We start from the raw sequence: 15,600 nt of genomic DNA on the forward strand, positions 1-15,600 counted from the left end.
CTGCCCATCTCAGTCCAGTGTCCTGCATGGAGAGAGAAGGGGCAGCCTCTCCCCCAAGAACACAGAGACACATGGTCACAGATCACGGCTTTTGACGAGAAAATTAGGATTGCTGGTTCCAGTTTTAAGTTGTAGTTTTAGCCTGTTCCAGACAGGGAATGCTGGACATTGTTGCAACCTGCCCCAAACAGGTGTGAAGGTGTTGGATGTTTAAAGATGCAGAGCAACCTTAAGGCTGCTGGGAAGCTTGCTGAAGAGCACCATCTGCTGGGCCGGCCAGGAAAGTGCAGATTTGGGGAGTCACACAAAAGGCTTTTTGGCCTCTTTCCAGACCCTCTCCTCAGGGCTCTCTGGAGCTGTTCTACACCCCTTCATGTGTACCTGGCACTGTTTTGGCTGAGAAAAACTGGCATGGGCATGCCATCTTCAGGGTGACCTGAACTATAGCTGCAAAACAAAAACAAACAGAACAAGTCAACATTCCTGGAGAAGGAACAGAGGAAAGGAAGCTCTCCCATGGGGGTGAAACAATTGCACAAATAGTGCAATCTTAAAAATTGTACTGCATTTGCAGAGCAAGAATCAGATGAAAAAGAGCCGAAAACTTCTGATCAGCTAAACACGGCAATTCTAAAGGACTCAGTAAATTTGTCCAAGTGTCAAAGAAAAGTCTTAATATGAGCCAATAAAAGAAAACATTAGATAAGAGAGAGAAACTGATCTTCAGAATATATTCTCTGAGATAATTAGATGTTTACATAACAGCAAAAAATAACAAGCCCTACTAAAATAGTTCCCAGGGCAGGAAGATACAGCCCAGTCAAGGGAACAAATTCAACCTTCATATATATATATATATACATATATATATATATATATATATATACACACATATATATCAAAACAGTTAAATCTGCAAAATCAGTTCAAGGAAGTGAAGGTAAACATAGCTAGAAAGATAAAGAATATTAGGCAGACATTGGCTTTGCATAAAGAAGAGTTTGAAAGTAAATAGAAAATAATAGAAATTAATGGGGTGAAAGGCACAATAAAAGAGATTAAAAAGATACTAGAGGCACACAACAACACATTTGAACAGTTAGAAGGAAGAATCAATGAATTAGAAGATAGGACAATCAAAATCTCACAGAGAATAGATAGTAAAGAATAGGAAAAAAGTGAGCAGGGTCTCAGGGAATTGAATGACAGCACAAAGCACACAAGCCACATATCATGAGTGTCACAAAACGAGAGAAAAACAGAAAAGGACAGAAAGAATATTTGAGGAAATAATGGCTGAAAATGCTGAAACTCTTAAGAAAGAAAGATACATGCCCAAGAAGTGCAGCATACTCCAAGCAGTATAAATCCTATAAGACCTAATCTGAGATACATATTAACCAGGATGTCAAATTCCAGAGATAAAAAGAGAACCCTGAAACAGCAAGAGAAAAGTGCTACATCACATACAAACATTCCTCAACAATTTTCTCATCAGAAACCACAGAAGAGATCAGTCAGTGGTGTGATATATTCACAGTACTGGAAGAGATAAACTGCCAGTGAAGAATTCCTTATCTGGACACTGCCGTTCAAACTGAGGGAGAATTAAAAATATCCACAAACTGAAACTGTCAGAGTTTGCTGAAAAGAGGCCAGCCCTACAAGGAATAATAGCAGGCATTCTGCAGATGAAAGGAAAAGACAGGAAAGGGAGGCTTAGAGGAGGGTGTAAAAATGAAGATTATCAGTAAGGGTAAGTAAAAGGGTAGATAAAGAGGCAAAGATAAGATAGGATATATAAAAACCAAAGGATAAAATGGTTGAAGCAAGTACTGTCTTTACAATAATAACATTGACTGTTAATGGATTAAACTCCAAATCAGAAGACAGAAATTGGCAGAATGGCTAAAAAATAGTATGATACGTTCATATGCAGTCCACAAGAGGCTCCCCTTAGAGCCAAGGACACCAACAGGTTGAACATGAAAGATATTCCAGTGAACAATAACCAAAGAGAACTGGAGTAGCTACACTAATATCAGACAAAATGAACTTTAAATGCAAAACTATTACAAGAGGCAAACAATGTCACCACATATTAATAAAAGTGGCAATCCACCAAGAAAAAATAGCAACCACAGATTCTTATGCACCTTATCAGATTGCCCCAAAATACATGAGGCAAACACTGGAAAAGCTGAGGGAAGAAATAGATGTCTTAAAAATAATAGTTGAGGACTTCAATACACCACTTTCATCAATATATGAGTATAGAAATTAGATTAGTATAGAAAGTCCCAAAATATCTACAACTAACCTACTAGCGTTAACAACCTAGTACAGCAAAGTGGCAAAAGATCAATCCCAAAAATGTGCAGTTTATATACACAAGCAATGAACAATCAGAAGAAAAAATTAAGAAAAAAATTGATTCACAATAGCAACTAAAAGAATCAAATATCAAGGACTAAATCTAACCAAGGATCGAAAGGACTTTGTACAAAAAAAAGTACAAAACATTACTAAAAGAAATCAAAAAGACCTAAATAAATGGAAGAACATTGTGTGTTCAAGGATGTGAACTCTAAATACTGTTAAGATGTCAATACTACCCCAAGCAATTTCTAGATCCTTTGCAATTCCAATGAAATTTCCAACAACTTTCTTTTCAAAAATGTAGAAGGCAATCATCAAATTTGTATGGAAGGATCAATGGTTCCAAATAACTACATCTACCTTGAAAAAGAAGAATGAATTTGGAGGAATCACATTTCCTGATATTAAAACTTATTATAAAGCCACAGAAATCAAGACAATGTGGTAGTGACACAAGTACACAATATAGATCAATGGAATAGAATTGAGAACTCATGAATCAACTCTCACATTTATGTACAACTGATTTTTTTGCAATATGGCAAAGACCATTCAATTGGGAAAGAATATTCTCTCCAACAAATGGTACTGTGAAAACTAGATCTCCATTTCTAAAAAAAGAAAAAAAAAAAAAAGAATGAGACCCCCTATCTCTCACCATATACCAAAATGAACTTAACATGGATCAAATAATTAAACACAAGTTCTAGAACTATCAAACTCCAGGAAGAAAGCATCTTCAAGACTGTGTGTTAGGCAATGGATTCTTGAACTTGGAACCCAATGCAAAAGCAACAAAAGAAAAATGTAGATATATGGCTCCTCATCCAAAATGAAAAGCTTCTGCACCTCAAAGCAATTTATCATGAAATTAAAACATCAACCTACACAACTGGAGAAAATATTTGGAAACAACATATCTGATAAATGTTTAATATGCAGAATATATAAAGAAACCCTTCAACTTAACAATAAAAAGACAAACAACTCAATTAAAAATGAGCAGAAGACTTGATTAGACATCTCTCCAAAGAAGATATACAAATGGTCAGAAGGCACATGAAAGCTGCTCAACATCATTAGTCATCAGGAAAATGGAAATCAAAACCACAATGAGATACCATTTCATACTGATTAGAATGGCTGCTATATAATATAGAGAATAGCAAGTGTGGAGAGGATGTAGAGAAATAGGAACACTCATTTATTTCAGAGGGCAATGTAAAATGATGCAGCTGCTGTGGAAGAGAATTCTGAGTTACTCAGAAGGCTATGTACAGAATTAACCATATGACCGAGCCATCCCACTATTAGGTACATGTCCCAAAGAAATGAAAGGAGGGACTCAATCAGATATTTTCACACTGATGTTCATATCAGCTTTATTCAAAATTTCCAAATGATGGAAGCAACCCAAGTGTCCCTCAATGAATGGATGGATAAATAAAATGTGGCACATACATACAATGGAATATTATTCAGCCATAAAATGGAATGAAGTTAGCTTCAGAAAACACAGTCCTAAATATCAGGTCTGCCTGATACTGCATCAAACAGAGATGCAATTTTTTTGCCTTGGTGAGAAGGTGAGCTTATTGAAGATGCATTAACAAGGAACTGGAGGGAAAAAATATTTTTCCAAGACTGGTTCAGAGTGAGAAGAGTGGTTTGGGCTTTTATAATGCCAAACAGACAGAGAAATAGCTAGAATCCGGAAGAAAGCAGAAGGGAAAAAAATAGAAGGGAAAAAGCTGTTAGGTCAGTATTTCCTGTCATCTTTCAGTCCTCCCCTCTTTCAGGCTTGTTTCTCAAGAGGAAGCACTGGTTGTCACACTATATGGTAATATCATTGCATTCTCCTGCAGGCAATGCTGGGAAAGTTCCTGGGAACAGAGAGTAAGTTTTTGTTGTTGTTGAGATTAGAGCAACAGCAAGTTATTTTAACAATGGTTTTTAATAACTCAAGGCTGCTCGAGTGAAGTGACTTTATAAATCTTTTTTTTTTAATTTTTTTTGGCTACTGAAGACTGTACTAAGCATTTTCCAGCTAGAGGATTACATTGAGTATTTTTTCTACTTATCCAGCTATAAAACCCTAAGATATATCATGGTATTTAATTAACGGTACATTGATTAAAATGTGCTATCTTCTATTTGTTGTCTACAAGTTGTTGTCAGTGTGGTGCTGTATGGGAATCCTGTAGTTTATTCATGATTGTTCTGTAAATCTACTACCAGTCTAATAAAGTAAAAAAAAAAATAAGAAAAGTGAAGATTATGTCCACCCTGAGGGGCTGTTAGAATATCAGTATGAAAGGAATGTAGAAATGACACACTTTCGAGCTCTGTGCTCCTCCTGGAAACAAACATTACAGAGAAACTCTCATTTATGACACAGTGTTTTGCAGTTCAGTGAATAGAAGCACAGCCTTGTCTCAACCAAAATAATCTGTAACATAAACTATGAAAACATTTTCTGGGATTGAACCATCCTTCATTATGGTGATAAAGGAAAGTTATCCAATGTTATCTCATGTGCAAAGGTGAGCAGAGATTGTAGAAACACTGTGACATCACCGATGAATGTAATGACCTAAACAGGATACTCATGGCTTCCAGTGCTGAGACTGAGAAATTGTGTTTTCAGAAGCTAGTAGCTTTGAGAAGCATCACAACTTTGCAGTTATGAGGATATGCTCTAGAGTCAAATGTTCGGGTTTGTACATGCTAACACTTAGTAACTGTGTACAAGAAAAGAATTTAATTTGCTTCAACTTCCTTTCAATAAAATGAGAATAATAACAGAAATCAACTCATGGGATTGGTGTCAGGATTAACTGAACTAGCCCATGTAAAGTGGGCAGAGCATTGTAATAAGTAAACATTTCTCATTTTCTAACAGTTAATAGGTTAAGAGTAAAAAGGAAAAATGCTTTTCATTTGTCCCTTGGGCATTCAAGTATAAGGGATGCCCCAAAGTATCTCATCCACCCTGGATATACTGGGAACCTTTAGATATAGGAAGTATTAGACTCCCTGCTCTTTCCTCCCCTGAAACAATAATGTTGACAAAGAAAAAATACTTCTATCATAACCTGAAGAAGATGGAAGAGATTAATTAGGTGAATTTAAACTCTAATATTCTTGGCATTCTCAGTGGCTGTTTATATATAACTCAGCCACCTCTCAATATAGATGAGTATCTATTCCAACATTTTACACTGTACTGGACAAAAAATGATACAGTTTCTTCAAAAGATTCCAGAGGCTCACCTGTGACCAAGAGTTGAAAACGTGCTTCCTCGAAGAATGTGGAGCTTTCAAACAAGCAGCTGTACTGCCCTTCGTCAGAAGGGCGGATGTGATGGATCGCCAGGGCCACATGCCCTGTGCTGATGTTTTCCCTCTGGAACTCTGTCCTCCCTCGGTACTCTGGTCTCTGCTGCCACATGTCTGCCTGGAAAGTGTTATACTGATGCACCAGGCCAAAAGGATTGTCCCGGTACCATCTCACCTCCATCTCCTCAGCATCCATCGATGGGCTGAGGTGGCAGGGCAACACAGCCGCTTCTCCTACCAAGGCCACGATGGGTGCTTTCGGTCCTACCACATGGAATTGCCCTGGGGGAGAGTTAAGACAAGGATACAGTCAGCCCTGGGAATGTGGGGGGAATGGTTGTGAACACCTGATGAGAGGAGAAGTAGAAAAGTACAACTAAAATGCTGAGCTTTTAAACAAATAGATCTAAAATGAAGGTGCTCAACTACAGTGTCTGTACAAGTTTTAACAATGGAACATAATCCTAAAAATCCTAAAAATGGGCAACAGTAATATAATCATAAATAAAATTTGTTTATTCCTACTTGCCAAGGATTGGATTTCGAACTCCTATTCTATTCAGTCTCATGAGAACCCTATATATTACAGAATTTTTTTTCTAATATTAAAGATGAGGAATTTGAATCAAGAAGGAATTTAGTAGCAAAATTAGTTGAAATAGCTTCAGTGGCTGAGAGATTTCAAATGGAGTCGAGAGGGCACTCTTGTGGACATTCTCATGCACTATATAGACAACACCTCTTAGGTTTTAATGTATTGGAATAGCTAGAAGTAAATACCTGAAACTACCAAACTCCAACCCAGCAGTCTGGACTCCTGAAGACAATCATATAATAATGTAGATTACAAGGGGTGACAGTGTGATTGTGAAGACCTTGTGGATGACACCCCCTTCATCTAGTGTATGGATGAGTAGGAAAATGGGGATAAAAACTAAAGGACAAATGTGGTGGGATGGGGGGATGATTTGGGTGTTCTTTTTTCACTTTTATTTTTTATTCTTGTTCTGGTTCTTTCTGATGTAAGGGAAATGCTCACAGATAGATTGTGGGGATGAATGCATAACTATGTTATCATACTGTGGACAGTGGATTGTATACCATGGATGATTGTATGGTGTGTGTGAATGTATTTCAATAAAACTGAATTTAATTTTAAAAAAAAAGAGTTAACAATAGAATGCTATATGGGAAAAACTACCTATTGCATATTATAGACTATATTTAATAGGAATTCCTTAACAGTACCATACAAATACTTGGCATAAATAACTAGGAGCTGATAAGAGCTTTGAGGTGTTTCAGTTTTGATATTTTCTTCAAAATTGAGAGTGATGTTGACTGTACAATTTAGTGAAGATAATGTGAGACTTTGTTATCTTGGACAGAATATGTGTGATATGAAATTAGGAACCCCTTACTTAATAAAGTCAAGCCCTTGATATTGAAAAAAAAAAAAGAAGAAGGAATTTAGTTACTTGCTCAAAAGTACATAATTAGTAAGGCACAAAATTAAAAGCATAATGCTGCAAACAAATGTATCCTTGCTTTAAACCAACATAATATAATACATTGCACTACACAGTATAGTAATATAAAGCTATTAAAAATAATACCTGTGTTAAGGAAAACATAGACATTGCATGTAACATTTTTCCCATTTAGAAAATGAGTAAGGGCCAATTATATATAAACTAAATATTCTAAAACAAATCTGTAGGTTAAGTATGAGTATAGGCTTTATGAATGATCATAGTTTTCCTTATAATATTAGTATACAAACAACCTCCATACACAGAATATCTCAATTTGCAACATCCCCCAAACCTCATATTTTAAACATTTGTTCTTGTAAATATGGCAGGAAAGTTCAGATTATTAAGTGACTTTCATTTACTCTATTTGGGCTGCTTGAATTTCTTTGCTTCTTTGGATCAAGGGCCTTCAATATGGAAGCAAGGCATCCACTGCTTTGGAGAGGGAAGCTGTGTACAGCCAGGGGAACAAAAGTGCCAAAAAACCATCCAACCAGAGTGTAAGACAGTCAGATTCTATTCTCTCTTTTCAGATCTTGTTTTTTCCATCCATTAAATATTTAACTCAAACAATTTTTGAGCCCCTATGTCAGGTACTACTCCAGGAATAAAGAAACACCCTTACTTTCTAGGCACTGATGTTCTAATTTAATTCTTCAGTATGCAGATGAATATGTTGAAGAAAGCTATGAGGAAGGATAAAGTTGGGTAAAGCATGAGAGAGTGGCAATCAAGGAGTTCTTTGGCTCAAAACAAAACCCTAGAGGATGTACTTTACTAGGATCTCCTGCCATCAGTGTGGGGAAAATGGTGAGAAGAACCTGTTAGATGGAAGCAAGAAGCTTCCAGAGGAGACTGAGAAGTACCAGAATGAGCAGCATGAACAGCGAGTACCAGAACTTGTCACTGGGACTGAATCCACACCTATAGAAGGCCCCGTCTTCCATTGGGTGGACCCTCAACACTTTCAATTCGGGGAATAGTCTTTGTTATATTCCCACAGGTTCTGCCCTGTGTTGACAGTCAGGGCGTCAATAGTTGTAAATTCTCCAGTGAGAGAGGCTCATTTTCGTCAACCCTGCTCAACTCCTCCATGTGGAAAACCCATCCTTACAATGCCCTGTAAAGAACAGAAGCCTGGACTCCTTGAAAGCTAGCACCCCCTGACCTGGACATGATGGATCTGTTTAGAGACACGTGGATGGTGCAGGAGCTCACCTCATCTGTTACATGAGGGGCTTCTCTGTGGCATAATTGACCTGTGAATCTGTGTAAAAGTGGGGTGTATCATGGAAATTGCCACAGAAGGAGGTGAAAAGGACACGGAGTAGCAGTTTAGGTATCAGGGGTCTCGCTCGGTGGTGGGACCTCCCGACATCCGTGTTAGAGAGCACCTTCTAATGCACAGTCCTGTGAGCTGGGGGCAGGGAGGCTCAGCTTTCTCACAGTCTTCTGTGGAGGATTTAATCACCATCTGGTGATACTATGGCAGGAGTGAACACTACTTGCATCTTGAAATTCTCATGATTATTAGCCTCGCTTAGCAGCCACAGATAAACAAAGAGCTGGTGGAGAGATGGATCTATCTGGCAATCTCCCACAGAGAAATGAAAGTGGTGAAACAAACCTCTCAATTTAATGGAACTGTTAGTTACTCTAAACCTAAGGAATCTGCCAGGCACTGATAAATCAGCAGGTATCAGTTCAATGAAAACAAAAAACAATGACAGGTAAAAACAGGCAAGTTCCATAGGAGGATAATCATATGCAGTGAAAGCTTAGACTTGAATCAATATTAGATTTAAAAGATTAGTTTTAAAACATCTGAATCACTTAAAGCATTAAGAAACAAAATTAGATATCCAAAGAAGAAATGTTGACAGGGAGAAAAAATATAGTGTCATTATTTCAGAAAAAGAAGTAGAACACATCATATGAAGTGTTAACACAATAACCCAGGCAGCTGCAGATACACCATGAGCTACTCATTGTATTAAATAAGGAGTATTTTGCATTCTAAATAGTCTTCAACCAGTATCTGCATTATCTTCTAAATTTCTAAACTCTATTAAATTAGAAACAAAAGGCTCATGGCCACAGTGTATTGCAGAACCACTAATTAAAATTCATGAATGTCAAAAAATTAACACATTGAAATAAACATTTCCTTCGACTAATCAGACTATTCCATGGATTCCATCATTTGAACATAAGTGCCCCAATAATTGGACACTTACTCTTTCCTGACCTGCTTGCCCTCTGACCCTCCTGCTCACCGGAAGATGTTTTTATAAGAGAAGCCTGGAAACGTACCACAGGTTCACTAATAACCAGTTGGGTCACTTCTTGTCCACAATAAGTGGAAGGTGCCAACTTTGCCATGGGATTAATGCAATTTACTTTTCTTCAAGTTGTTCTAGCAAACAAATTAAAAATACAGAAATAATTCTGCCAACTTTTGTGACATAATAGGGTTCAAATTACTTGTAAATTGAACATCAGTTGTTTAACCAAGTGAGCTCATCATCATGGAAAGGAGAAGGAAAAGGGGCAGCTACAGGAAACCTCAGCGCACTTGCCCACTTAGCACAAGTCATCATACAAGGAAACCCAGTTGGAGCTTTTGAAATGTACCTCCCTTCCTCCTGCTGCCAACTCATTCCTTTAAAACTGAAAGCAGAAAGCAGCTGTACTTTGCCCAAGCTATCACTGTCAGAGAAATTACATGGGGTACTTATAATGATCATGGATGTGGGAGTTAATGTTTTACAGAAATAAGTATGTGGACATAAGTGTTATTGGGGAGCCTGAGGCAGAGTGAAGTGGTTAGATTAAGAAACAAATAAAAGAAACACTGGTGAGGGTGATGTAATGCCTGCTCACTTAATATTTTTGAACGCAGTTAACTGAGTTGCTGATGAAAGGATATGAGAGAGGTCAAAAGACATTTCTCCCATGCTCAAAAATTTTCACATATGCTCTCTCTCAAATCCCCCTGAGTTGATGAAACAATCAAACACTCCCACTTTGTTCAACTCTCCAAGTGAACTCATCCAGGGTGGCCCGTCTGCCTGCCCCACTCTCCTGGAGGCTGAATCCAGGCTTTAACTGGGAATAATGGAAACGAGAGACAAATATGGCAGAGCTACCAGGGAAATGTCCCCCCAGGTCCCAGGAAAGGTAGAGATGGTGAGAGATGAGGATGTCCAGAGTGTTCCCAGAGCAGGGGAGATTTGTGCTGAGTTCTGAAACTTGTCTCATACTTGAGCACTGAATTTCCCCAGATATTTTTCAATTGCTGTCTGCATTTCCAGTTTTTTGGAAGCCACTCCATAAAGAAATCTCAGACAAGAGATCAGCAATAAGAAAATATAGAAATGTCCAGATCTGAGGAGGGCATTTGAACCAGTGATGTGCTCAGTATCCACTCCCCAGTTGAAAGTTCCCACTTACCTGTGCCTTTGTGGGAAAACATGAACAGGAGAAGGAGGATTCTCACAAAAAGGCAGGGTGGAGCCATCTCACAGGGACCTCCCTGAGGCCTTTACCAGCATTTGTCCACATCTGGAGAGGGATCTGGTGAAGGACGGAGGGTCGGGGCCTCTCCTGGCTGTCCAAGGATATCGATGGAACTTCGCCTTGCAGATTTTTAGATCCTCTTCCTTTCTCCACCAACTGCCGTTTAAATATGAAAGTAAACAGCAGGTGCACTTTGTCCTGCCTATCACCGAGGGTGATCATGTGGGGTGTGGGTGTGTTTAGTCGCATTCCACCCCCACTGGAATTTTAATAACCATATTGCATTTAAAGGGTCTTTCTTTTTCAAGTGTCTTCTCTCAGGATTCAACCATCTCATGTTGCTCCACACAGCCAGCTTTACTAGGTCCTAGACTATGTTCAAGGTGATTCAACCCTCAAGGTCATGTGTCACCAGTGAAAAAGCTGTCACTCCAAATGTCCACACATTTAAGATGCCACAGAGATGGGGACTGTGCACTGAAGAAATCTAAATAAACTGGGCATTTAAATAGGGCCCAGTTTATCCATTGTGGAATTCATGCTAGCCTGTATTAGCAGTCATGTATTGAGATACCACTAAAACATCATAATAAACACTCCAAACTGAAGACAATCATGGAGTTTTACAGGTAACATAAGGCAAGCCAACACTCATACACACTTATCAAAAGTCTTATTAAAATGCATAAGAAATTACAGAAAGAGCAAAAACAGGTACATAAAAATGTTTTTTAGGACATTTAAGCAATAATTTGGTAATCTGAAAGGGGAAGAGAATTCCAAATCCAAATATGAAAAGAATCAGAGATGTAATTTATCAGCAATGTGGAGGAAAATATAACACATTGAACTCCTCAAAAAACTCATCAGAATGGATCATGACCAAATAAGACAGTTATATCACTGACCCCAACATTCCAGACATTCCATCTCTTCAGACTAATGTCCTGCACATGCTCATGAAGTCCCGTCTTTTTTCTCTCATTTTCCACTACAATGTAGACTGATGGCAAAACTCATAGTGCACAAATATCAATGCTAAGTGGTTTCTGGACCCATGGTTAGCTTCCTCCACATTTCTGCCCATTTCTAGACTTTGATGCTTTTAAGACTAGTACCTAGGAATAAACTTAACCAAAGATGTAAAAGACCTATACATAGAAAACTACGTAACTTTACTAAAAGAAATAGAAGTGGACCTACAAAGATGGAAAAATATTCCTTGTTCTTGGATAAGAAGGCTAAATACCATTAAGATGTCAATTCTATACAAACACAGCTACAGATTCAATGCAATACCAATCAATATTCCAATAACCTACTTTGCACACTTGGAAAAGCTAATTATCAAATTTGTTATATTTCCCTCAAATTGCTAAAAGCATTCTAAAAAAGAAAAAGGAACTGGGGGAAATTACACTCCTTGACATTGAAACTTATTATAAAGCCACAGTAGTCAAAACAGCATGGTACTGGCACAAAGAAAGATATTTTGACCAATGGAATGGAATTGAGAATTTGAAGATAGACCCCCAGATCTATGCTTGACTGATCTTTGATAAGGTCCCCAAAACCACTGAACTGGGACATAACTGTCTTCAAGAAATGGGGCTGGGAGAGATGGGTATCTATATCCAAAAATGAAAGAGGACCCCTACCTCACACCCTACACAAAATTAACTCAAAGTGGATCAAAGATCTCAATATAAGAGATAGTACATAAAACTCCTAGAAGATAATGTAGGGAAACATCTTTCAAGATCTTGTATTAGGAGGCCAGTTCTTAGACCCTACACCCAAAGCACAAGCAACAAAAGAAAAAATAGATACATGGGAACTCATTAAAATTAAAAGCATCTCCACCTCAAAGGAATTTGTCAAATACCTGAAGAGGCAGCCAACTCAATGGGAAAATATACTTGGAAACCACTTATCTGACAAAAGATTCCTATCTTGAACATGTAAAGAAATCCTACAACTCAGTGACAATAGTACAGTCAGCCCAATTATAAAATGTGCAAAAAATATGAAAAGACATTTCACTGAAGAGGAAATACAAATGGCTAAAAAACATGAAAAACTGTTCAGCTTCACTAGCTGTTAGGGAGATATCTCCCTAATATGAGAAATCATCTCACACCGATTAGAAAAGCTGCCGTTAAACTAACAGGAAACTACAAATGCTGCAGAGGATGTGGGGAAATTGGAACTCTTATTCATTGTTGGTGGGAGTGTATAATGGTACAGCCACTCTGGAAGAGAGTCTGGCCATTCCTTAGAACTAGATATAGAGTTACCCTTCAATCCAGCAGTTTCTCTTCTTGGTATATACCCAAAACATCTGAAAGCAATGACATGAACAGATATTTGCATGCCAGTGTTCATAGCAACACTATTACTAAGAGATGGAAACAATCCAAATGTCCTTCCAGAGATGAGTGGATAAACAAAATGTGTTATATACACATGATGAAATCCTACATGGCAGCAAGAAGGAACAAGGTCGTGAAACATATGACAACATGATGAACCTTGAAGACATAATGCTGCGTGAAATAAGCCAGGCACAAAAAGAGACATATTGTATGTTACCACTAATGTGAACTCTGTGAAAAATGTAAAATAAATGTTTTATCCTGTAGAATGAAGGAGACCTGGTGATAGACAGCAAATATTTAAGTGGGAATGATGATCTGATAAGAAACGATAAATTATCGGAGGTAATCTTAATGTTATGGAATGTTCAGGAATGACCATAGTTTGTCAATTTTTGGGGGATATGGTAGGAACATGTTGGAAGAAGTGTAGTTATTTAAGATTAATTGTTTTTCTTATTCCTTTGTTTTGGTTTTGTTTGAAATGTTTTTTGTTGTTTTTTTTATTTTTTTAATAAATAATGTTAAAAAAATAAAAATAAAGTGCTGCCCCTACTCTAATAACACTAAAGTTTAATGGATTAAACTTTCCAATAAAAAGACATACAGTGGCAGAATGGGTGAAGAAACAGGACCCATCTATATGTTATATTCAATAGACTCACTTTAAACACAAAGACAAAAAGACGTTGAAAATGAAAGATTGGAAAAAGATATTTTATGCAAACAAAACAACATAAAAGACCAGAGGTAGCTAAACTAATATCAGACAAGGAAGACATGAAATGTAAAATAATTAAAACAAATAAAAGCAACAGTATATATTAATAAAGGGGCAATTCATCAAGAAGACATGTCATAAATATTTATATGCTTAGCCAGAGTGCCCCAAAATAGATGAGAGAACTGGACAAATCTGTTATTGTCATCAAAGGATAGAACATCTACACAGATGATCAATAAGGAAACAGAGATGTTGCATAGTATGAGAAATGAACTAGACTTAACAGATATTTATAGAAATTACACCTCAGAACAGCAAGATACACATTTTTCTCAAGTTCTCATCAATCATTCTCCAGGAAAGACAACATGTTGGGACACAGACAAGTCTAAATAAAATTTAAAATATTAATATTATACAAAATACTTTCTTGGATCATAATGGAATGAAGTTAGAATTCAATAATAGGCAGAAGGCTGGAAATTCACGAAAATATAGAGGCTAAACAAAACATTCTTTAAAAAAATCAGTGGATAAGGGGAGAAATTTCAAGATAAATTAGTAAATATATTGAGACAAATTTAAATAAAAACAAAGAATATCAAAACTTATGGATGCACAAATGTGGTGCTGAGAGGGATTATTATTGTCCTAAATGCATATATTAAAAAATAAGAAAGGGCAAAAATTGATGAATTAACTGTTCACCTGGAGGAACTAGAGAAAGAACAGCAAACTAAGCCCAACAAAAACAGAAAGAAAGATACAATAAAGATTAGAGCAGAATTAAATGAATTGAGAACATGAAAACAATAGAAAGAATCAATAAAACCACAAGTTGGCTCTTTGAAAAAAAAAATCAGTAAAATTGATGGAACCTTAGTTAGGTTAACAAAAAAAAAATAATAATAGAAAGAGAGGGGATACAAATAAACAAATTCAGAAGTGGGAATGGTAGAAAACCATTCACCCCATGGAAATAAAGGAGATAATGAGAGGATATTATGACAGCTATATGCTGATTAGCAAGAAAATTCTGATGAAATGGACAACTTCCTAGGAAAGCACTATGGACAGCTCTATTAAAGTGAGTGGTAGGAGGCTCAAATGTCAACTGGCCAAAACACAAATAAATATTCATCCACAGCCTGTTTCTCTTAATATTAATGCACAACCTGTTCCTCTTATACTTTTTTCAATGTTAATAAATGTACCATCACCTTGCAAACCCATGGGTCACCATCCAGGGGTAATTCCTAACCATTTTTGCATCTTGATACCTATTTGTAGGCTACCTGTATGTCCTTTCAATCTATCACCAAAATATAGTATAATTCCAAACCTTTCTCTTCATATCCATTATACTCACTTTTCTCGTCTAAGTCCCAATATTTCTTGCCAGTGCTTCCTTGTTGGTTCCCTGTTTTTCCTATTTTAATTCTTGACACATGCAATTCATTCTCTGCAAGCATGAGTGATACTTTACAAATGAAATTTATCTCATGTCATGCCCTTGCTTAAAACCACATTTAGAAGAATCACGATTTCTTTCCAAGTTATGGTGTTCTCAATAAGCAGCATAATCTATTTTTGAGAAATGAGCCTCCTCTTTTATTATAATTAAACAGTAAATTTCATAGACACTTTCTCCTAAAATCTTCTGTTTGGATTTCAGGATAATCTTCTAATGTGGTTGAATCTTGAATTACATTTTGATTCAATAGTGATT

The 15,600-nt window shown here is 37.0% G+C and overlaps 1 protein-coding gene across 1 annotated transcript in view; it reads right to left on the minus strand.

The window, feature by feature from the left end:
* LOC119520119 (butyrophilin subfamily 2 member A1-like) overlaps positions 1–10,923 on the minus strand; it is a 36,593-nt gene extending 25,670 nt beyond the window's left edge. The window contains exons 1-2 of the mRNA XM_037817871.1: positions 10,707–10,923; positions 5,653–6,000 (exon numbers count right to left, since the gene is read on the minus strand). Of these exons, the coding sequence (XP_037673799.1) occupies positions 5,653–6,000; positions 10,707–10,773 (415 nt within the window). The 5' untranslated portion in view covers positions 10,774–10,923. The remainder of the gene's footprint in view (positions 1–5,652; positions 6,001–10,706) is intronic.
* Between the last annotated feature and the right edge of the window lie 4,677 nt (positions 10,924–15,600).

The sequence above is a fragment of the Choloepus didactylus genome, chromosome 24 (assembly GCF_015220235.1).
Source record: "Choloepus didactylus isolate mChoDid1 chromosome 24, mChoDid1.pri, whole genome shotgun sequence".
Classification (NCBI taxonomy): domain Eukaryota; kingdom Metazoa; phylum Chordata; class Mammalia; order Pilosa; family Megalonychidae; genus Choloepus; species Choloepus didactylus.